At 39.0% G+C, this 24,931-nt stretch overlaps 1 protein-coding gene across 2 annotated transcripts in view; it reads left to right on the top strand.

The window, feature by feature from the left end:
- Positions 1 to 24,931, top strand: part of CWF19L2 (CWF19 like cell cycle control factor 2) — a 158,492-nt gene that overhangs the window by 116,194 nt on the left and 17,367 nt on the right. Inside the window, exons 13-14 of one of the 2 annotated variants that reach the window (XM_045482651.1) lie at positions 18,909 to 19,121; positions 22,624 to 22,740. The exons of the other annotated variant lie outside the window; for it this stretch is intronic. Coding sequence (XP_045338607.1) covers positions 18,909 to 19,121; positions 22,624 to 22,740 — 330 coding nt within the window. The remainder of the gene's footprint in view (positions 1 to 18,908; positions 19,122 to 22,623; positions 22,741 to 24,931) is intronic. 2 annotated transcript variants of the gene reach the window in all.

The following is a 24,931-nucleotide window of genomic DNA, read 5'->3' as shown; positions in this document are numbered from 1 at the left end:
CGTACACACGTGGTGGCCTGATTTGGCTTGTGGGCCATGGTTTGTCAGTCACTGGTGTGGGAGTCTAAATGATAAGTTATTTCCATGGGAAATGTCTTTGAATTTGGGTACTTTCCTTACTCAGTAGTTACCCTGAAAATGGATCTTAAAAGGCCCTGGGAGAGGTAACCAGTCAGGAATAGTTGGTATTAGATCAAGATCCTGTTTATCCATTTTATCCATTTATTCCGTCAACAAATACTAATTGATCGCACTGGTTGTGTGAGGTGTTCTTTTGAGGATTCACTGGTACATTAGGAAGACATGGCCTTTGCCTTTAGGGAGCTTACAGGCTGGAAAAGTGAATTCAGTAATTATAGATGTGCACATTACTGTGAAAGACAAGTGGAAAGTCTTTTGAGAGAAACACCAGGGGGTCCTAAGGTAAATTGGGAAGTCAGAAAGTATTTCGTGTTGGACAGCAGTTTTGATGCTGCTTCTGGTCAGTATTCAGTCCTACCCTATCGTATATTTTTTACTGTCCATCCTTTTGTTTTCCTTTCTTTTTTTTGGCAATTCTGAAATTCAGATTATGTTTACTTCCTTTTATATTTTAGCATTAAGTCTCTAATAGTATTTCTTTCTTATAACCAGGTTAAGAAAGGAATCTCATGCCAAATACAAATTTGATTATATTTTTGTGTTTGGATAGGGCATTTATGATTTTTTTAATGATTTCTGTATTTTTTAGTTTTCCTGAATATTTACTACATAATTCATAAAAAAAAAAGGGAACAATCAGAAATCCTGAAAAAGAGGGGTATGTGCGTCTCTTACCGTACATATGTGTGTGTCTTAGAGTATGGCTGGTACTACGTTCATTACGATGTGGTAGGAGACCGTAGGTACCTCGTAACTTCCTTTTTGGAAGTTTCTGCCTCTAGAATCCTAGAACCGAAGCATATGTGACTCTGGGGAGAGATTTTGCGAATCTTGCTCACCCTTTCACCTGTTACTGAAGAGGAACCGGGGACATTAAGAGAATCACATGGCCAGCGCCAGGCTGAGTGATGTGTCTGAGTCCCCACAGCCAGTGAGGGGCAGAGCTGGCATCGCAAGCCTCAGCCCCGACTCACAGTGCAGCTTTTCCCTGGAAGGTTACGGCCTTTCATGTGACTCGGGTTAACGGGTAGTTGTTGGTTGTTGCTTAAGTTTAGTTGTCTTTGTACAGTTTCCATGTGTCATGTATTGGTGTCTGTGAATAAGTGGTGTGTGCTTTGCTCTTTCTTAAAATACATCCTATCGACTCCAACTTTCTTTAAATATAAACTTTTCCATTTAAAATCTAAGACGTCAGTGTTTCCTTGGCAACATAAACTTAAGGCGCATCTTCATGAGATCTCTGTACATCTTTGCTCATTAATTTTGTTAGCACCGTGGGCAGTAATTTTATCCTTTTTGTACTCACGGTGCATTAAAAATGGACTGGAGGGGAGAGAAGATGGAAGGTACATGAGAAGAATAAGATCGGAGAGAAAGACTCAAAAAGTAATTAGGGTTTTACCTTAATATGGTAAGAAAACAAGATGATTTTATGGTCTAATAAAAGATGCCTGCATTTCTGTTGATAAGTTCATTTTTTTCTGAATTTGTGACACTCAAGGCTTGATAATTTTTTGATGGAGTAGTCTTGAAAATGTGAAGTACATATTTCCATAAGAGATGGTAGAACTTGGAATCCTTTTTTAAAAAAACTTCCAGCAAACTGTATCAGTAAGGGTAAGTCTCGAGAGGTTGGGGGGCTCAGCTTTGTTAATGGAGCAATCAGAAGGTGAGGAGAATCAAGACTGCCACCTCCTGGCAGGACCCCCGGCTGTGTGGGTGCTCAGGACAGCCACTCCCGTCCTCGTAGACATTCGCTTACCTGGGCGAAATTAGCCTGGGAAAAGGCTAATCCATGCATGTGAAATTATGCATATTGTCCTGTGATGTCCTCTATGGAAAGTTTGGAATTTGGGCATCATAAGATGATAGAAGTGATATTTTGCTTTGGCATGTAATTGAATAAAGTCTGATGTAGTTTGTTCATTTTTCCAGAAGACGTAGGTTTGAATTCAGTCCAAGCTGCTAACGAAATAGTTTTGTTTTGTTTTGTTTTCTGAGCATCACTTAGGGGTGAGAACACCAGAAAAGTAATTTATCTAGCTTTCTTTAGTTCAAGTCCCATTTCTTTTTTTTAATACTAAGATATGCATGAAATTTAACCATTTTCAAGTGTACAATTTCAGTGACCTTAAGTACATTCACAGTGTTGTACACCCATCTCTACCCTCTGTTTCCAGAATGTCTTCTGTCATCTCAAGTGGAATCCCTGTACCCATGAAACAGTAACTCCCTTTCCCACCCCTGTATCTCCATCAACCCTGGAAACCTCTCTTCTACTTTTGTCTCTATGAATGGGCCTATTCTAGGTACCCCGTATAAGTGGAATCATATACCATTTGTCCTTTTGTGTCTGGTTTACTTCACTCAGCACAATGTTGTAGCGGGAGTCAGAATAACATTATATGTATATACTACTTAAAAATAAAAGGAATCTGTTCACCTGTTGATGTGTATCTGGGTTGTTTCCACCTTTTGGCTATTGTGAGTAGTGCCGCTGTGAGCATTGGTGCACAAGTATCTTTCTGAGTCCCTGCTTTCAATGCTACTGTGTTTTTATCTGGGTGTGGAATTTCTAGGCTGAATGCTAAATCTGTGTTTGATTTTCTTTCTTTTTTTTTTTTTTTAATTTGATTGCTTTCTTTTTGTATTTATTTTGCTTTATTATGTATTTATTTTGAGAGAGAGAGAAAAAAAGTGCAGAGAGAGGGAGAGAGAGAATCTCATGAACCAGAGATCATGACCTGAGTCAGACAGTCAACCGAACGAACCCCCTGCGCACCCCTGTGTGTCTTTTCAGGAGCCACCAAACTGATGTCTATGGCAGGTGTTCCATTTCACGTTCCCACCAATCATGCGCAAGGGCACCAGTCTCCCTACATTCTCACTAATTCTTACTGTTTGTGTTTTGTTGTTGTTGATTTGTCTTTCAGTAGCAGGCGTCCCTGTTCCTGACTGTGGTGAGATTTTATGAGAACTGTATAGGCATTCCTGCCAGATTTTGACCTATTATGTTGAAATTGTTGGCCACTGGGTATGCTGGTTCGGTTTTTCTTCCTAAAGAAAAATAAGGTCTAAAATTGTATGAAATTTTATTTCATTAGCTAATTAATCTTTTTTCCAATGAAACTGAGGGCTTGGAATTTGAAGGATCATTTCAAAACTTTGATTTTGATCAAAATTTTGATTACAAGTTTGTCATAAAACTTGAAAGGCTTTTTCAAGTCTAAGAATTAGACACAGTCTGTTTTTCTTGTTGATAATCTCTGTGTCATAATGCAATACTAATTAGACAGATTTGTTGCAAACCATTGTTTCTACATAATGATGCTAAAAAAAGCTTGTAGTTTTCAGTTTTCATGGAGTCTTTCTGAGTATCTGATTTTTTATAAGACGGCGTCTTTTTTGTCTTTTTTAGTTCAGGCTATTTTTTTTTTTTCTTCTACTAAAACACCAAAATGGTGAAGCAAATTAGTGTTCATGGTTAGAAAACATTTAACATTTTCATACACTTAGTATTTAGGCTGTGAATTCACTAACATCTTCCATTGGCAGGCTTGAATTTGGAAACTATTTGCTTGATTAAACAGAATCTAAGTAATAATTCCATTTAACTTCCAATTCATGTGGACAGTGGTTACCATTAATGAATCCAGAAGAACTTCCCAGGCTACAGTAATGTGATCATAATCCCTCTGGACCAGGGTTTCTCAGCCTTGGCCCTGTTGACGTTTTGGGTTGGCTAACTGTTGTGGGAGGGCTCTTCGTCTGTTATGGGATATTTCACAGCCTTCCTGTCCTCTACTCAGTAGATGCCAGTAGCATCCACATCCACCCTGTGTTTTGAACAACTAAAAATGTCTCCAGATATTGTCAAATGTCTCCCAGTGAGAAAGTTGCCCCCGTTGAGAACGCTGCTCTGGGACAGTGTGGGAGAGAATAACAAAAACTACTATTTTGTGAAGATCTGCTCCATGTTAGGCTCTTTGCATACGTTGATGCTTAGAATTATCTGGCAGCATTGGTATTGTTAACTCCTTATGGTAAACCTATGTTCAGAGATACTCTGTGGTTTTCTTATCATCACATATCCCTTTCCTGGACTCAGTTCATTTTTATTTTTTCCTTTATCAGTATGTAGTATTACTAGCTATACTGGGTCAGAGAGCTGGGAGTCCTCAGCGATCCCTTTCCTTCCCTCCCTTTCCACATCAGATCTGTTGCCAGTCCTGCTCTCCCGTCAGTCCAGTCAGTCTGCTTCCCTTCAGTCTGCTAGATATGTGAAAATAGGCTTGTAACCGGTTTGCTGGCATTTCTTTTTATCTTCCTTCATTTCTTTTTTAATTCTCCCTCATTGAAACCAGAGTAATTGGTTTTTCTTTTTCCCAAATGTGTCTCTGACCCTTTGGCCTCTATGTGAAAATGTTTCCTATGGTATTTGGTTGCTGTCAGATTCTTCAACAGGACCTAACAAGACCTTGACTGGTGTGGTCTCTTAGGTTTCCTGTCTGGTCTCAAATCTTGCTCCGTTTGGCTTTGCCTCCTCTGTGTCAGCCATGCTGACTTTGCTTCGGTTCCTCCTGGGTGCTGTGCTTTCTCCTGACATGGACTCTTTACACGTGCAGTTTTTGTTCTCTCTAGTTGACTTCCTGTTCGTACGTGTCTCACCTTTCTCATTCTTTGAGGGAAGCCTTAAAATTTTACCTCTGTGATTGTGTCATCCCCTCTGTTAGGGCCTCACATTGCCATCACAACTGTAACTCGACTTTTTTTATTGAACATCCCTGTAGTTAATGCCTGTCTTTCCCGTATCATTCCATGTTATTGGAATCATGTCTGCTTCTGCTCACCATTGTGTCTTCACTATCTGTTCTACATTTTAGTACACGATAGCGTCTGATAAATATTTATTGTGTAGAATAACATACCTTGAGGCTTGAAATTGAGTGCAGAAGTCTCATTTTTACCACTATACTACATTGCATAGAAAATTCATATATTTTCTGTTGTTTTCATCAATTACTATTGTTTTGATTTTGCAACAATATTATGTTAAAAACAAGCACGTCTCTTATAATTGTTGTCCTTTTTATCATCAACCTTCTCCACTTTGTTCCAGTACAGACCACATTTGAAAAAATTTCATAGTGGGCCTAACATTGATCTGCAGAGAACTGTCGCTTAGGTTTTATCAGAGGAGACGTGTGGTCACTCAGATAGTCAGATCCTGAGACAGGTTTCCTGGAACGTGTGGGTAATTTGTAGTGTGCAGGATCCAGAATTAAATATATAAGTTTTTAAATTTCAGAAATAGTGATTTGTTTTGGAAGTTCAGATGCTTAAAAAAATAGCATGATGAGACTGTATTAACTCTTAAGTTGGCTGAATAAAATTAGCAGGGTTTTAATGGCACCTTCAAAAACACATTTGTCTGTAATTTGAATATCAAATACTTAGAGTTACACATAAGCCACTGCTACAGTGGAGAATAATCTTGAGTTCTGCCTGTAATTCCTACCATTGTTCTTCTTGCAACAAAGACTTTAGGGAGGGATCAGGAAGTTTTTACTTCCTGGCATAGTATGCATGACCTAAGAAAGCTGTAGATGGAAACATTGGAAAAGTAAACTTATAATTAGGCAATATCGATATTGTAAAATAAATAAATAAACAAACAAACAAACCTTGTTGAATAGTCTTCTGAAAGGTGTTTTACAGACCAAAATGAAACCGAGCACCGTTGCTGTGCTTCTCAGTAGTTTAATAATAAATTACCTGTATAGCAAAAGAAGGATGGCAAGGATTAACTAAAATGTTCCCTGATCTTTTAGAGATTTTAGACATGGAAATAGTCTAATGAAAAATGTTGCCAGTTTTCTGTCAAAGCTAACATTAAAGTTTATTTACTTGGATAGTAAATAAAAGGATGTGGAATTAAAAACTGTCCTGGATTTTGGTCACTGATAGGTCAAATCTCTATTGCTTCTTATGGCATCAGTAATATCCACCCTTTAATTTTCAGTGTTTAAGATGAGGTTTTCTTAATTCTGTGATTCAGCGTGATTTCTTCTCTTTCCTGATGGCATGATAACTTGTGTGTATGTGTATTTTCTTCCTTGAAGAAAACAATTGCTTATGAAAGAATGACTCATTTTTTGTCTCACAAAAGCTTTTATCTCTAATAAGTTAGTTTTAATCCTCAGATGTTTCGTGAGGGGCAAAGATGAGTCAGAAAACAACATAAGGACTTAAATCATCTGGGAGTGAATGATTTGTTATTTTATTTCATAAGATTTTAATATGGTTTTAATGGAATTCTGTTGGGTTTTCTTGTCCCGTTTTTTTTTTTTTTAACAGGTTTTGTTAGATAAATTATGATCTATTCAGCATATCTGTTTAGCTGCTGACTTTCTAGTGTCGGAGAGAGCAATTTTTAGAAATAGAGTTTGTCAGCTGAATTGCTATAGCGGGATGTATTTCATTTGAGAATTTTCTCTCAACTGAAACTTAAACTTAATGGTTATGTAATCATCAGGAGGCAGCGTATCAAGAGTGTTAACTGTATTGTGTATGTACTTAGGTGGTGGTTATGTGAATAACTGAAACATGAGTATATTTCTCATCGTTTCATAAAGCTAATACTTGAAATTAGTGTTCTTTTCAATAAGCTAGGTGATAGTAATATTGGTTCTTTATGAACTCTGAGGGTTTTAATTGTCAAAGAGGTAGATAATATGGTCCTTCACATAGTTCGAAAGGATCGGGTGAAGGCCAAAACCACAGTTCATTTATTTTGTCTTAATACGTCATTTGTTTTGTCTTTGCCAGTGGGCTTTAGTTTCACTTCGAAAAACACTTCCTTGTTAGTCTTGGTTTTGAGTGATCTGAAATTAATTTTGAAAACGTATGGAATCCGTTTCCTTATTTTCTTCTTGTAACAAATTATTGTGACTATTTTAGCGTCATAATAATGCCTTGTTTGAATGGCAATTAGTGGTGGAAGAAACAGGATTCAGAAAGTTTCTTCTAGCCAGGATGTCATTGTGTACCAGAGAATATAAAACAAACCTATGAATCCCTTTTTCTATGATTTGTCATGGTTTTAAAAGTCATTTTGTGTATCATCTCTTGATGCTAATCACGTTTATGGATCGTAAGCTAGCTTTTTAATGTTTAGTCTAAATTTAACAGCTATTTATTGATTCCCTACAGGTTTCCCTCGAGCCCTACTTTTTTATATTACAAATAATGCTAATGTACTTGGTTATCCAGTTTTAGACCAGAAGTATAATAATAAAAGCAAACTGGAAGTGAGGAAACAGACAACCACAAGAAAAAATGCTTATAGCAGTGAGAATTGACAGCTGCCTTAGTATAGAGAGCAAAGAATGAGATGGAAAAATGGGGAGAAAGAATAAAAAATCATGGACCTCTTTGTCGATGTAGCTAGCATAGAAGCTACCAGCCCTCGAGAGGGTCATTCCTCAGTTATGATACATTATATGACTTATCCCAGTAATTATTCTATATTATCAGGAAAAGATTAAATTAAGTTCCATATATTATGTTTTATTTGTTTTCCATAATAACATTCTTTTTTTTTAATATGAAATTCATTGTCAACGTATATTATGTTTTACATGGAAGGAAAGTTGATAATACTATTTGGGAAATTTCCTTTCAAAATGACTGCAATGAGAAATGTTTTTTATACTTAAATGGAAAACCCTTACCTATTTGGAAATTTCCTGTTCAGAAACGCTGACTCCAGCAGTTTATAATAATGGTTGTATTCTAAACATCAGTCATAATATGATTATCACTCACATTATTGTCAACTACCAGTCACTCTCTAATAAAACCCTGACTTCTTTCTTTTCCTCCCTTCACAACTCATTCAGGAGGCTTAGCTTCCTGAGGGAAGGTGATCAGTATTTGAAAGGAATGATTAAAATAGAAGAAGCTGTGACATGCTTAAAACACACTTTCTGGTTTGGAAGAGTTGTTGGCGAGGGGAAGAAAGACTAATGGTGCAGGAGAAGAGGAAGTCCTGAGTGCCATCTGTAAGCTCCCTGCAGGGTGCGTCGTACCCAGAGAGTATGAAGTGGGGTCGGGGCCCAGCGAGTGGACGACGGGGCTGTTCCCACAGAGGCACAGGTGCCCTCCAGTGCGGCAGGGGGGAAGGAGGAGGAGCCAGCGTTTGCTGGGGGTCAGTAGGTCCACTGGTGGGAAGATGAGGAAGTTCTTGTCTGACTTTTCTTTGAGGTCTTCTACCGAGAGTGAGAGGAAGATTCGTGGAGCATCCAGGGCTCGATGGTGATCGAGCCACTGTGCACAATGGGAGGTTTTCAGAATGGTGTTGAAGAGCCAGTTCCGCTTGTGAGTTTATAGTGAAACCGATTGCAAAATTTAGTGACTTTTCTATAACACAGCAATCAGGGCATACGACCAGAGCAGGAAGGTGGTTGATCACATTCAGATTAGACCAGACTAAAATAATACTATTGGATTTAGTCATTAGAGATAATGGACTGGAGCTGAAAAGGAGTGGTTTTATTTTATTATTAATTTTCAATCACCATATTATGCAGTTGACATTTGAAATATCTGAATTCTGTATACTGTTATATACCTATTTTTGCACAGTGGTTAATGATATTTAAAAAATAATATTATTCTTGGAACATTCTTGAAAAAATGTACAAGCAGAGCCTCTGAACAAAAGCAGCTTGTTACTGCTATTTATAGAAGGTTAAATCTGTACCAGTCACTTTTCGGTCAGAGAAACAGAACTAATAAAAGACAGAGACACAGGCTTCTTACAGGGATTTGAACTTGTACAGTTGTGGGAGCTAGGTAAGCAGTCCACTTCAGGCTCTTGTCTTTGTGTGTTTGTGTGTTTGTGTCTTTGAGCCCAGAGGCAGGCACTTAGGAAGGAAAAAGGAATGTAAAGAGACTGAGACCAAGAATAAGCTGGAACCCACAAGCATGAGCCAGGGCTCTCAAGGGTGGGCAGGAAACACGTGTCCGTTCTTGTTGCCTCTGGCCTTGGTAGTGTGGATACCCTGTAGACTAGGCCAGGAGCTACATACACACGTCTGGCCCAGAGCTCAGAGAAGCTGAAGGGAAGGGAGGCAATGGGGGAGCAGGTGCAGACCCAGCGGCTGCCTCATACAGGAGGTGAACCAGCAGACAAGTTGACAGTGTATACTGGACAATGGCTGGACTTCATCTCTGTTTTCCACGTCTCCTGTGAGAATTTCTCCCATTGCCCACCTTGACCAGAAACACACAGGAAAGGAATTCTGGAAAATGTCTCTCAGAGTAGTCAAATTGACAGTAACCACAACCCATGGCTTTTTACTTCGGCACATCTCCTTAAGCTGTATTTAATCTCCAAACAAAGAAAGTTAACAAAATTGTGCTTCTGTCTAACATGATACAACTGTCCCACATACAACCAAAAATATGCTAACTCTTTCCTCACAATAGAACACAAAGCTACTTCTAGATTTTTAAAATTTAAAAAAAAAAAAATTTTTTTTTTAAGTTTTTGTTTATTTTTGAGAGACAGAGTGTAAGCGGGGGAGGGGCAGAGAGAGAGGGAGACACAATCCAAAGCAGGCTCCAGGCTCTGAGCTGACAGCTCAGAGCCCGACACAGGGCTTGAACTCACAAACTGTGAGATCATGACCTGAGCCGAAGTCGGACGCTTAACCGACTGAGCCACCCAGGCACCCCTGGATTTTTAAAAATTTTTACATGTTTAAATTTTTAAAAATGTTTTCAGAGAGAGACAAAGCATGACAGAGAGAGAGGAAGAGAGAATCTTAAGCAGGCTCCATGCTCAGTGTGGAGCCCAGCATTGGGCTGGATCCCACAACCCTGGGATCATGACCTGAGCTGAAATCAAGAGTTGGATGCCCAATTGACCGACCCACCCAGGCGCCCCACAAAGCTACTTTTAATACACTTACGTTAGGTGGTAAAGAGATGAGAGAGGGAAGAGAAGAAAACATTTGGTTAATATTTAAATGTAGATTCACACATATTCGTATCAAAGTAGTGAAGAGATACTGTAATTATTATAGTATTAACTTTTGAAACTGGTTATGTGGTTTTAGCTAGTGTGTATAACCACGTTCCTCCACTACCCGTTCCATATTCCTTTTGCCCTCAAGGTTCCTTGCCTGGCGGGGTGGACCCAAGTCTTCATTCTGAAGGTCTGAGCCATTTACCAGTGGCCTTAATTTGAGTCGTAGTTTATCTGTGACTTGAATCACAGGCCATGAGAATACTAAGAGGTGCCCTAAAAGATCTCCTACATTCAAGATACACGTCGCCTTGCCTCTGTGAGGTAGTGCCCGACCCATTTCGCCCTTGGTCAGGATCAGTCACTCCAGGCAGGATGGTAACTGCCTTCTTTGCCTTCTGGTTTAGTGGAATGAGGGGTCAGAGCAGCCCCGTGGCAGTGTCACCTTCAGGTGCAGTGAGTCACTGTTGTGTCCCTTGGTAGAAGTGTTCCTCCCTTTGGAACTGACACCTGTATACCAGTAGGGCCTCACGTCGGAGGCATGGGAGCATACGTTTTGCTGGTGTATCATAAGGGGTAATGATAAGATGGGTCACTCCTGTTTTTTCCCCTAGTTCCCCAGACCTGTGAATCCTGGCAGTGAGAGAGATCCCATCATTGTTTGGATGTTGATTTAGAGCACATAACTGCATTCTGGAGGACGTTGCCCTAGCCCCCTAGGGGCCGTCTAGCCAGCATTTCTCGTTAAACCTTGAAAAGGCCAGTTTACTGTTCAGTCAGCTAGCTACCTTGGCATGATGGGAATGTGGTGATCATCATTGCATAATGAATGCAGTGGGCGTGGACCCATTGCCACAGTGCATTTGCTAGGAGATTAGTTACTTGGTCACAGGAATGCATGTGATACCATGGTGACATGAGTCCAGAGATAGTATATTTGGCAAAAGTATTGCATGTAAATCCATCCATATCCAGAGTAAGCGTCTCTTCCAGCAAGTACAGGGTCCTTCCCCTTCCATGACAGAAGCAGTCTAGTGTGCCCAACCTGTCATCAGGTAACTGGTGCCGATCAGGGGCACAGTGTGATCTCTCTTGTTCGTGGATTGGGTCTTCAGCAGTGGCTGTAGCCGGATCAGCTCTGGTAAGTGGAAGGTCATGTTGCTGAGCCCACTCCCAACTTCTGTCCCAGCCTGGTCACCCCATTCATAACCTCATTTGGACAAAGGTCGGAGTGGCTAGTGACATAAATGTTTTCACAAAGGCTAGAAACGACTTTGTACTCTGTATCAGTCTGGAGAGATCTGTCCACGTATTTCTTCCCCAGACCTTGTTACTAGTTCTCTGATTGTGTTACGTCCAGGTCCCTGAGCATCCAACCAGACCATCAGCCCTAGTTGACAGATTAGTTCAGACTTGTGGCTCTGCCCATCCCTCCTGGGCCGCACGAACCAGATGCTCAGAGTTCTTCTCACTGGGAGGACTTCCTTGCCCCACTGTCCCCACTGCCCTCAGGGCCGTCTCGGTGTGGAGCTGCCGTGCTGCCACTGTCCACTGTTGGGTGGTGCCTGTGTCTTGTGCAGAACAATATGTTTACTTGAAAAGTGTTCATTTATAACCTATGTTTAGGGGCACCTTGGTGGCTCAGTCGGTTAAGCGTCTGACCGGCTCAGGTCGTGATCTCACGGCTCGTAGGTTCGAGCCCCACTTCAGGCTCTGTGCTGACAGCTCAGAGCCTGGAACCTGCTTGGGATTCTATGTCTCCCTCTCTTGCTGCCCCTCCCCCACTCACGCTGTCTCTCTCTCTCTCTCAAAAATAAGTAAACATTAAAAAAAATTATGATCTGTATTTAAATTTTTGTAATTTTTTTTTTTTTTTTTTTTTTTGAGATCCAGAATCTGACCAGTGTTTGTATATCGCATTTGGTTATTATGTCTCCACGGTGTTAGACTCCCCAAGACACCAGCTGCAAGTTCAGGGATCCCCAGGGCTACCCTTCGGTTTGATATTTCACTGCAGGAAGTCACGGAATTCACTAAAAGCTGTTACACTTGCTGAAAGAATACAGATATAAACCCAGTCAAGGGAAGAGGTGTATGGAGCTGCGTCTAGGAGGTTCCAAGCCTGAAGCTTCCATTTGTCCCCTCCCAGTGAGTTGTGGACAGTGCGAACTTCTCCCAACAATGATGTGTGAAATGTGGCCAGAGTATTATCAACTAGGGAAGTGCACCCAAGTGTTAGCATGCAGGGTTTTTATTGGGGTTTGGTCATGTAGACACGGCTTGTTGCTTGTGAGGATGACCTTAGTTTCCAGCCACTCCTGAGGTAGAGTTGATGATGTGTGGCCCAAAGCCCCCACCATAAATCACACTGTTAGTGTGTGACTGTCTGGTGTGACCAAAAGCCCCCAGGTAAACAAAGCCGCTCTTACCAGAAGGGGCATTCCAGGAGTTTAAAGATACCTTCCAGGGGCACAGACAAAGGCCAGACCTCTCTTTGGTTAGGGTGACTTTTTTATTTAAAAGCTTTATTGAGATATGATTCATATACCATATAATTCACCCATTTAAACTGTACAATTCAGTGGTTTTTAGCATATTTACAGACATGTAGTCGTTGAGACTGTCAGTTTTAGGACATTTCTATCATCTCAAGAAGGAATCGTGTAACTTTTAGCTGTCACCCCCTAACCCTTTCGGCCCCCCTTTGCATCCCCACCCTCAAGGGCCACAGATCTGTTTTCTGTGTCTGTAAATTTCCTTCCTCTGCATATTTCATGTTGATAGTGATTTTGTGACTGGCTTCTTTCACTTAGCATGATGTTTTTACAATTCATATTGTAGCAGGTGTCAGTACTGAATTTCTTTTTTGTAGCCTAATAATACTCTGTCATACAGATTTTACACGTTGTTGATCTCTTCATCAGTTGATGGGCATTCACATTGTGTCCATCTTTTGGCTGTTACGAATAATGCTGCTGTAGAGATTCATGTTCCAGATTCATTCCACCTGGAAGTGGAGTTACTGGGCTGTGTGGTAATCCATACGTTTAGTTGCATATTTATTAGTTTGTATTTAATTGAGGAACTACCAGAATGTTTTCCAAAGAAACTATACCGTTTCACATTCCCACCAACACTGCGTGAGGGTTCTAGTTTCTCCACATTCTTGACAACACTTGTTATTATCTGACTCTGTTTTAAAAAATTTTTCTTAATGTTTGTTTATTTTGAGAGAGAGAGAGAGAGAGAGAGAGAGAGAGAGAATGAATGAATGAATGAATGGGGGAGGGGCAGAGAGAGAGGGAGATACAGAATCCCAAACAGTCTCCAGGCTTTGAGCTGTCAGCACGGGGCCCAAAGTCACGAATATTCAGATTACGACCTGGACCTGAGCCGAAGTCAGATGCTTAACCAACTGAGCCACCCAGGCTCCCTTCTGACTCTGATTCTAGCCATTCTAGTGAGCCTCAAGTGGTAACTTCATTGTCGGTTTGCTTTTTGCATTTCCTTGTGCTAATTGGGCATTTGGGTAGCTTCCTTGGAGAAATGTCTGCTCAGAACCTTTACCTAGTTTTAAATTGGGTTGCTTGTTTTTTTGCTTTGTTTTTTGTTGTTGTTGAGCTCTAGGAGTTATTTATATATTTTGGATATATGATTTGCAAAGACTTCCATTCTGTGGGCGGCCTTTCCTTCTGTTGACAGTGTCCTTGGTGCACAAAAGTTTTTCGTTTTGATGAAGTCCATCTTATCTGTTTTTTCTTTGTTGCTGTGACTTGTCATCATAACTGAGAAATCGTTACCAAATTTAATGTTAGGAAGCTTTTCCTCTATGATTTCTTCCAAGAGTTTAAAAATTTTAATTCTTAGGTTTAGATCTATGATCTGTTTTCAGTTCATTTTTATATATGGTGTAAATTAAAGGTCCAACTTTTTTTTTCTTTTTTTCTTTTTTCTTTTTTTTTTTTTTGGCATGGAAACATCGAGTTTTCCCAACACCATTTGTTTAAGAGGCTGTCATTTCCCTGTTCAATGATCTTGGCATCCTTGTTGTAAATATTTTCAGCATACTTGAGAGGGCTTATTTCTGAGCTGTCTGTTCTATTCTGTTAGTCTGTTTGTCCATCTTTATGATAATATTACATTGTTTTGGTTACTGTAGCTTTGCAGTAAATTTTAAAATCAGGAAGTATGAGGGACACCTGGGTGGCTCAGTTGGTTGAGCATCCGACCTCAGCTCAGGTCATGATCTTGCAGTTCATGAGTTGGAGCCCCACATCGGGCTCTGTGCTGACAGCTCAGAGCCTGGAGCCTGCTTTGGATTCTGTGTCCCTCTCTCTCTGCCCTTCTCCAGCTCATGCTCTATTCTGTCTCTCAAAAATGAATAAACGTTAATTTTTTTTTTTTTAATCAGGAAGTGTGAGACCTCTGCCTTTGTTCATTTTCAAGACTATTTTGTCTGTTTGTAGTCCCTTGAGACCCATCGTATGTGAATTTTAAGGTAGATTTTTCTCTTCCTGCAAAAAACATTATTGAGATTTTGATAAGCATTGTGTTGAATCTCTAAATCACTTGGGTAATCTTCCCCCTCCTTTCTTTTATCTTATGTTTTTTAATGTTGTAACTGTTTTACCACATTTTTCTCATTTATTTGGAAGAGGTTCTCAGAGTTGTAAAATTTATGATGTATGAACTTGAGCTCGAATCATCCCATCCGCTTTCTTTAGGACTTTTTAAATGATGAAGAGTTTTATTTTCATACCTTCTTTTCTTTCTTCACCTCCTTTCTTCAGACAAGGTTTTTGCTTTTTTTCCTTCTTAGACTCAATTCTCCACTCTGTGTTAACATTCTGTCCATTAAAACATTTTTTTTTTTTTTTTTTTTTTAATTTTTTTTTTTTCAACATTTATTTATTTTTGGGACAGAGAGAGACAGAGTATGAACGGGGGAGGGGCAGAGAGAGAGGGAGACACAGAATCGGAAACAGGCTCCAGGCTCTGAGCCGTCAGCCCAGAGCCCGACGCGGGGCTCGAACTCACGGACCGCGAGATCGTGACCTGGCTGAAGTCGGACGCTTAACCGACTGCGCCACCCAGGCGCCCCAAAACATTTTTTTGTTGTGAAATAGGAAGATGGTGGGCTGAAGATCACAGGAGATGTGTACATGATTAATAAGTTGAAAACATTTTGGATCAAATCCCACAGAGAAGATAATGGGAAAAATTCAAATAATTAGAGGGTGTAGGAGGAGAGGATTGTAGTTGTGTTGAAGCATCAGTTTTGTATTGTGTTAAAGAATTATGCAGATTTAACAGACAAGACTGTCCTCTATTTAATTCAATACTATGAATCAATCAGAGAAGTTTGGCAACGTCCACGAAACATAGATTTAAAGTATAGAAGCACTATCTTCTGTATACAAAAGATTTGATTTGAATTGAATAAATTCCTTGATCACTCATGAACTGGTTTTTAATAACAGTGTTTTTATAACAGTGTACATGTGAAGGGACAGTTGCATGTGGAGGTATGTATTCTGCTTCATTAATATACTTTAGAAAAGATCGATACCTGTTAGATGTCTGTGTTGTCTCTGATAAGTACCTTAAGTCATTTGGGTGTATTTATTCTAGATGACATTTAAGATTTCTTCGAATTCTCTGTTCTGCTTCATAGACTATATTTAAAATACACCCTTTCTGTCTTTTAAAGGTGGATTTCTTTTCTTTTTTTTTTTTTTTTTTTAATGTTTTATTTATTTTTGAGACAGAGACAGAGCTTGAGCAGGGGAGGGGCAGAGAGAGAGAGGGAGACACAGAACCCGAAGCAGGCTCCAGGCTCTGAACTGTCAGCACAGATCCCAACGCGGGGCTCGAACTCATAAACTGCAAGATCATGACCTGAGCTGAAGTCAGACGCTTAACTGACTGAGCCACCCAGGTGCCCCTAAAGGTGGATTTCTTAAGTGAGAGGGGCTCCCTGAATGTCATATACTCTTCGTTTTTATAGTCAGATAGGCCTACATTGGATTCCTGCTCCTGTCTCTTAATAGCTGTGTGATTTTGATTATTTAGTCTCTCCTAAGCTTTTTTTTTTTTAATGTTTCTTTATTTTTGAGAGAGAGAGCACAAATGGGGGAGCGGCAGAGAGAGCAGCAGCGAGCCCAGTATGGGGCTCAAACTCATGAAGCATGAGACCATGACCTGAGCCCAAGCCGGATGCTCCACCGACTGAGCCACGCAGGCACCTTAAGCTTTGTATTGTAATCTAACAAGTGACAGTGACAATTCATTCCTATGTTGTAGGGATATTTGGATGAGAGAGTACTTAAGGTCTCTATTAGTACCTAGCACATAGTTGGTCACTATTATGAAAATAATTAGTGACTAGTTCTGATATTTTTAAATGTTGTATGTTACGGTCGAGATAAAGGTCTGAAGTTAAAATAATAATTTGTAAGTCAGGGTAGTTCACATAAATAGACAAAGTTGACACAATAGAGAGGTATAAACAAGGATCAATAATGGAGGAAAAGTAGAAGATAAAAAATAAATTCTAGTATAGAAAAGGAAACTATTGTGCTCAGACAGATACCTTATTACTAATAATTAGTACCTGGTTTCTGATTTTTACCTAGTTCTATCAATAATGACATCTTAGAAATCTTCTTCTGTTTACATTCTGTTCTCTTTTCTATTCTTTTTTAAAATTTCTTAAGGTGGGTGTTGACATCATTAATTCTCATGAGGCCTTTCTTCTTTTTTCTTTCTTTTTTTTGTCTTCTGATATAGGTGTTTGGTGCTGTAATGATCACTTTAAGTACTGCTTTAGCACCATCCCACAAATTCTCTTTTTTTTTAATGGCAGTTCAAAATACTTTCTGATTTTTCCTTCCTTCCTTCCTTCCTTCCTTCCTTCCTTCCTTCCTTCCTTCCTTCCTTCCTTCCCTCTTCCTTCCTTTAATACATGTGTTATTTGGAACTGGGCTATTTAATTTCCAAGTACTTGGCAATTTTCCAAATGTATTTCTGCTGGGATTTCTAATTTAATTCCATTGTGTTCAGGGCACATACTTTACGTTACCTGAATCCTTTTAAATTTATTAGGAATTGTGCTATAACTAAGAATGCCCTCTATCTTGGTAAATGTTCTTTGTGCACTTGAGAAGAATGTTTATTTTGCAGATGTTAGATAGAATTTCTGTCGATGTCAGGTCAGAGTTTTGGATAGTTTGTTCAAGTCTTGTGTGCCTGTTGATTTTCTCCTTGTTCCATCAGTTATTGGGAGAATGTGTTTAATTCTCTGACTGCAGTTGTGGACGCATAGTTTTCTGCAGTTCTGTCAAGTTTTGGCTTCAAGTATTTTGAAACTCTGTAATTAGGTGCATAAATTTTGCTATTGTTATTCCTCTTGATGGTATGACCCCTTTATCCTTATGAAATGATCTTTTGTGTCCTTCATTTCTTTGCTTTGAATTCTACTTTCTCTGACATAAATGCAGCCATTCTAGCTGTCTTCAAATCTTTTTAACTGTCTGATAAGATCCAAGCATCCTGCTATTGCTTTGTATTTGATGATGAAAAAGAAAAAGAGTTCACTTTTGGTGCTTAGTAGACTAAATAGAACTTTGAACTTAGCCTAATGAGAGAAAAACAGAAGTTAGTGAGCAATTATGATACAGTGTGGTCATGAAACTGATAGGAGTGCAGTACTAGAGGGTCTTGGGAGATCCAGGGATGTTCTTTTGTGGAGGTGACGGCTAAATCTAAGCCTCAGGTTGGAAAATGAGTAGCAAATGGCTAAACTGAAGGCAGAAATTGGTCAGAGAGCAATATGTGCAAAGCCTGAAGGTAACAGTACTTTTGGGTTGAAAACAGGAAGACCAGAGCATAAAGTTCAAGTAAGGGTGTGATCAGATGTGACTGGAAAGGTCATCAATGCCAGATTATGAAGAAAATTGTAATAATAATGGGGGCCCACATTTGTGAGTCCTTATTGTGTGTCAGGCTTGCGTTGAGAGGATTAAGCAAGATAACCCTGTTCGGTAGATAGTATTGTTACAACCATTTTGAAATGAGGAAATAAAAGCGTGCGGAGAGCACAGAGAGATTAAGTAACTTGCCCAAGGCTCTACAGACAGGAGACAGAACTTTGCCAGGGTCATTCTATCTGTGTCTATGATGTAGTAGGCAAACCAGAGTTTGAACTTGATCCTGTTCACAATGTGGAGTTCTCTGAGGATTTTACGCAGGGACATAAATAAAATAAGTAAGTAAAATTTGTGTTTTAAAAGCATCCCCCTGGCTACAGTTTATGTTGGGGGAGATGGGGAGAAGCTGCCTGGAGAGAACAGTTGAAAAATGTTTATGTTCTCTATGGAGCGTATGCTAATTTTAAAATGAAAGTAGTTCTTAACCTCTCTGTGGTTCAGTTTCCTGATCCGGTAAATGGAAATGATGATGGTCTCATTCTCACAGGAGCATAAAACAAATTGCATAAAATTGTACATGGTAAATACTCAGTCAACTTCAGCTGTGATGATGATGATGATGATGATGATGATGATTGATTGATTGACTTGAAAATCAAGCTTAAATGTTTAATCACGTTTTTCTTCTTCTTTTTTTAAATTTAAAAGTTGTACCATGGAACTTACAGATATGTCTTTGGTAGCTGCAATACAATAAAACGTTAACCACCTGCCTTCTCCCCACTACTGTTATTTTGGTTTTTCAGTTTATGGGAAAAACAGATGGAGACTACTATACCCTAGATGACATGTTTGTCTCCAAAGCAGCTGAGAGAGAACGTTTTGGTGCAGAGGAAGAGAACCAGAGGAAAAAAGCCATTGCCGAGCATCAGAGTCTCGCTGCCCGAATGGAAAAATGTCCCTACTGTTTTGAAAGCTCTCAGTTTCCCAAGCACCTTATTGTTGCAATAGGTGTTAAGGTAAGAAATACCACACTCATGGCCCCGAGGAAGTGACGTAGTGCTGTGTCCAGATTTGCCTCTTTCTTCAGACCCTTACAGGATTCTAACATGTCTGGTCTTCTCTTACTCTGTGTTGCAAATAGTTTTCTTTTCTGACTTCCTGTGATTCTTAGGCTCTTCCCTAGAGCAGCATAAAAATTTAGGTGACTTGAAGCTCACATTTTGTATGATTCTCCTCTTTAGAGGAGCAGCACTGGGCCTGAACTTGGGAGCCCAACCGCCTGAACCCAGGTTCTGGCCCTGGCATTGGCCAGCCGTGGGACCTCATTTTCATGGTTGGCACTTGATTCTTAGTATTCAAGTCACTTCAGAAATACTCCGTCTAAAGCAGTTGCTGCTTCTTCCCTTACTTTCTCATAGAACCTATTTTTTTCTTCTTAGAATATCTGATAATTTGAAAAATTTTACCTTATTTTACTTGTGTATTAAGTCCCTCTTCTGATAGGCTGTAAGTTCTGTGAGCACCTAGGTAACTCTCACTCATCATTGTGCACCAAGCATGAATTCCATTGTTGACCAAACATATATCCCATTGTATATCAAGAGTGTATGTTCGGAGTCACTTATTTTAATAAATATTAATGATTGCTTAATTACTGATAATTGTCACATTTCATTAAATATTCAGTGAGTTAATTCTTGTATTGATTAATTATTGTGTGCCCGACATACACCAGACCGTAATTAGTTTCTAGAGAAAAGTAGACTCAGCATCAGAAGTATTTGTGGAGCTTGTATTCTAGTAAAATAAGGCAGAAAATAAAGTAATAATTGCCCTGATTGAAGAAAGTGTTGTCAGAAAGCAAATAGAGCAAGGGATGGGACAAAATGATGGGAGAGCATTTTTTGAGAAGGTGATCTAGAAGGCCCCCTGTAAGGAGGTATTTTAGGGAAGGTATGAAAGATGGAAGGAGCAAGCAACATGAGGATGTGAATGACTGATATTTCAGGAAGGGGCGTCAGCAGGTGAAGAGCCATGAGGAGGAAAGAGCCGGTTCGTGGAACAGAGTGTGGCCCAGGGCAGAGGGAGTGAGAAAAGGAGAGGAGAGGAATGAATGAGTGCCATGCTAGTTCAGGAACTCATAGTTCAGGGACTGTGCATATACGTGTTTATTTGCTAGTTTTTTGTTTCTTGTGTATGTCCCGCCCCTCTCCACACACACCTGTGTGTCCAGAGAACCGGTGTGGGCTTTTCCATTACGACTCTGGCCTTTAGTATCTTTAGGTTGTTGTTAAGACAGTCAACTTCTCAGTTCACGTTAGGGTTTCTTTAACTTTATTTCTTCACTCTTCTTTTTTCCCCCTTCCAAACTATCAAAAAGGTAAATGTAAAAGTTCCATTTAAAATTTATTCAATTAAAAAAAATAAAATTTATGCAATTAAAAAAACCCCACTATAACCAATTACTTGTATCAATTTATCTGAATTCTTTTTCAGACTTTTATAAACATTTACATTTTTTCTAGTTACGACATTATAAATATTTCATTCCTCTTCAGTCCGATCCCTACCTTTTAAACACGTAAGAGCAAATTAAACAAAGGAAATTTTTCCTGCTGTGCTTTAGAAGTTTGGAGAATTTTCATTGGGGTTTTTTGTTTTCCCCAGTGCACTGGAGACAGGCTGGGCTCAGGGGGGCACAGACCTTCTGTTCACCTCCTGCCTTGTAGGCTGCTTCCCCAAGGAGGCGTTTCTCAGATCACTCGTGAAAGTGAACTGCTGGCCTGTGAACAGACACTTTGTGGTTCTTGTCTTCCACCCTTCCTATTTGTCATACACGTCTTTCCCTGTTTTTGCCGGTGGCCCTCTTCTGCTGTCAGGTAATCCACCTTTTCCAACTAGTCTTTCCTCATGGTATTAAATTCTTTTTGCCTTTCACTTCCTGAGAGTTGACTGACCTGTTTCTTCCCATTGGGACTCAATCTTTTCATTCTAGTTTAACTTAAAAAGCCACTGGAGTCTCTCCTTTCTGCATCTATGCGTTATATGCTCTAAAAACTACCATCTACCTCCAGCCTTTCGGCTGTGACTATGTTAATACAGAAATATTTGAAATATTGATTAGAAGGAACCTTACCCATCATCTGACTACCTATCCCATCCACTGTAGCTAACAGGCCATTTAATTAATCTGAATAAACAAGAACAAATTACTCCTTTCAGTTATTACCTAAGTTAATCTTAGATGGTTTTGAGTTTCTAAGGAATTATTTTGCCATTCAGTGGAAATGATAAATCACATTCCACAGCAATTCAGTAATTCTCACTCAGCTTGAATTCCTAATATTTAAAGTGAATGTTTTAAATCCAGATGTATTAATGAAACTATATTAATACTCATTAGAATCACAGAGTTAAATAACTTCTGATTGCCAGCTTTTCGTGCTTTCTTCCTCCTTTTTTTAAAAATAAAAGTTATCTGTCTCCCTCGTGTTAACACTGTGCTTTACTTTTTTTAAAAATAGACTTTGTTTCTTTTTTAGAACAGTTTTAGATTTACAGAAAAATTAAGAAGACAGTTCCATGTACACTGTATCCAGTGTCTTCTCTTACTAACACCTGACATTAGTAAGCAAATTTACAAGTTGTAAATTTGTTACAATTAATGAATCAGTACTGATGTTATTTTTAAAAATATTTTGAATATGGTTATGATCTTACTATAAACTTAGGTAAATTTCCATATCCATTCCTTCTTTGTCCTCTCTCAGCAGAGTTTTAAAAAGTTTGCATTATTTTGTGAAATAATATTGTCTGCCATACAAAATACTTCTATCTAAAACCTAACAAAAAATAGTAGAAAATAAGAGTGAGTCCCTTTGCAGAATATTTTTAATGTTCCTCATGAGCACTCTTTGCTCAGTATATATAGGCTAATTGACTTTTTTTCTTTTTTAAGACAGTTGTATATAGTGGAAAAATAGCACCAGTTTGTAGGTAACACATGTATTTAAACAGATGGAACTTAAGCAGAGCAGTAAAACCATACAGAGAACATTTCCTTTCTCTCTTACTTGGGTTAATTCTCTTTACTTAGGCAGTATGATAAGGAAAACCTGATTGATAGGCACCAGTTAGACTTCTCTTTCATTACCAAGCCATATATCTTTTCATTCTTGCCCCAAATTGTGTTGTTTCAAGGGCTTTGAAAGCATGTAACTTTCTCAGATCAAGGATAAAGTGTGTCATTCATTTTGCCCTTGGGTACGCTCAATCTCTGAAATACATAGAACAGTTAAAATTGAGACTTGTGCTGTAAATTTCCATTTTATTAGAATCTGCCTTCATGGCTTTTAAAAGTATTTTGAAAATATCAGATAGCTTTAAAAACATTAAAATAAAATATATTGCTTGTAAACAAGTGTGCTTTATTAGGTGTCAGCCATGTTTCCCATGGCTCATTGGTCGCAACTGAGAATAAATACAGTAACATTTCTCTTTGCAACTTTTTCCCCATAGGTTTATTTATGTTTACCCAACGTCCGATCTCTTACTGAGGGACACTGCCTGATAGTCCCTTTGCAACACCACAGGGCTTCCACCTTACTGGACGAAGACATCTGGGAGGAAATTCAGGTCAGCATGAATCTCATCATTGTAATGCGCAGGAGCAGTTTTTACAAACTAATTGCCAGTGGGTTTCCTTATCACCTTTGTCCAGTGATTTCGCTTTCTGAACTTACACATTTGTATACATTTCCCTAGTTGTGTACATCTCCAGATCATGTTGTCACCACTCACTCCCTTTTTAGTTTATTTCCCTTATGTCCTCCCTGTTTTGAAGGGTTTTTTAAAAAAAATTTTTTACTGAGATATAATTGATGTATAGCCTTACTAGTTTCAGGTGTACAACTGAAAGCTTTTGTGTACTAAACAAACTGTGACAAAGTAATAAGTATTTTTACTTAAAAAATCAGTGTAAGATTTCTAATCTCTACTTTTGTGGAGCAGGAGATAGCCATTCTTGACAAAGTAAGGTAATAAAGGAAAAGAGATTTTCAGATAATAAAAAATAAATTTTGGAAGCCAGAGGTTCATATTCAGCATTTGCCATATTTTCCTGTAATGGAATTGGTCTCTGCTGCTGTGATTTTGCTATCAGCCTTTACTTTTATACTTTTCCCTTTATTACCTGGCCCAACTTTTAGATTCAGGATTTTTCTTCCGTCCCTTCCCCTCCCTTCCCCTCCCCTTCTTGTTGTGGCTGATTCTGCAAGAAACTGAAAGGCACGACATGGGTGAAATTGCTGCTGAATTATTTCAAGACCTCATAATGACCAAAAAAGAAAAAATAAAACTCTTCATTTTTCTAATACTTGACAGTTATTCAACTGTTACAGGGGTTACAGGGACCCCTAGTTAGAAAATGTGAAAATTGTAAGACTGTATCATGTTGATAAAGATGCCAAAGAGGAGATATTTTGACCACACATTGTGAAATTCAGTCTCTCACTCCTTGTAATCTTTACGTTTATGCTGTGAAAGTAAAGGGCAGACTGTTACCATACATCTGTGGCCAGGCATGGGTAAGAATGTGGACAAATACACTTGATGTGGGAAAAAATTTTTTTCTAGTAGTGGATGCCAGTGCAGTAAATAATTTAAAGTGGAAGTATGCAAATTTGGTTTTCAGAATTATTTTGAGACTTTTCTGGAATGTCTTTTTAAAAATTTATGCATGCAAAACTGATTTAACTTAGAGCAAACTACAGTGCCAAAAAGATTTTAAGTAATACAGGAATCTAGTCTGTGTGTTTTATATTTCTGTAAGAAATTAAGCCACTTGATGGAAAACATTGAGGTGGATAAAGAAGAAATGTATTCATTCAGTAGATACTGAGGACATGAATGTCGATAATCCCGGTGTCCTGAGAAATGCAGAGATAAAATCATTAATTCTGCCCGTAGGTATGGTGTATTTTCGTACAGGTTATATTGCACTACAGTGGATTTGGGAGCCGTATGCACTATGGAAAATTGAATGAGGGAGGAAAGCCAAGTTATCTTACACAGAGAATAGCATTATGGCTTTTTGTGTGATAAGAGAATTAGTTGTTACAAGTTGTAAATTAGTATAAGACAGTGAGCAAATAAAGTATTTGAATTCTAGCTTATTTAAAGGAATGTAGCTTTGGGGATTTTTGTTCTTACCTTCAAATATATCCAGAAGTTCAAGTTGGGGCACCTGGCTGGCTCAGTCAGAAGAGCATGTGACTCTTGATCTTGGGGTTTGAGTTTGAGCCCCATGTTGGGTATAGAGATTACTTAAAAATAAAAAATCTTAGGGGCGCCTGGGTGGCTCAGTCGGTTAAGCGTCCGACTTCAGCTCAGGTCACGATCTCGTGATCTCGCGGTCTGTGAGTTCGAGCCCCGCGTCGGGCTCTGGGCTGATGGCTCAGAGCCTGGAGCCTGCTTCCGATTCTGTGTCTCCCTCTCTCTCTGCTCCTCCCCCGCTCATGCTGTGTCTCTCTCTCTGTCTCAAAAATAAATAAACGTTAAAAAAAAAAATTAAAAAAAAATAAATAAAAAATCTTAAAAAAAAACCTTCAAGTTACTCACGCCCTGGTAAATATCTTTATGGTTATTCCTCCCTTCTAGAGAATATTTAAAAGATTATTTGACTTAGGAAAAAATAATGTTTGGAAATGCAGGAGCCACTTTTTCTAAGTGATGTTTATCCCCATCCTCTAGTAACATTTAAATTTAATTTTGGATCTTATGTTTAATAGAAAATGCAAAACTAAGTTTCAGCACAGCGTATGGGAAT

This window comes from Leopardus geoffroyi, chromosome D1 (assembly GCF_018350155.1).
Source record: "Leopardus geoffroyi isolate Oge1 chromosome D1, O.geoffroyi_Oge1_pat1.0, whole genome shotgun sequence".
NCBI classification, from domain to species: Eukaryota; Metazoa; Chordata; class Mammalia; order Carnivora; family Felidae; genus Leopardus; species Leopardus geoffroyi.
The sequence above is the reverse complement of the archived record's forward strand: the minus strand, read 5'-3'. Positions and strand labels throughout refer to the sequence as shown.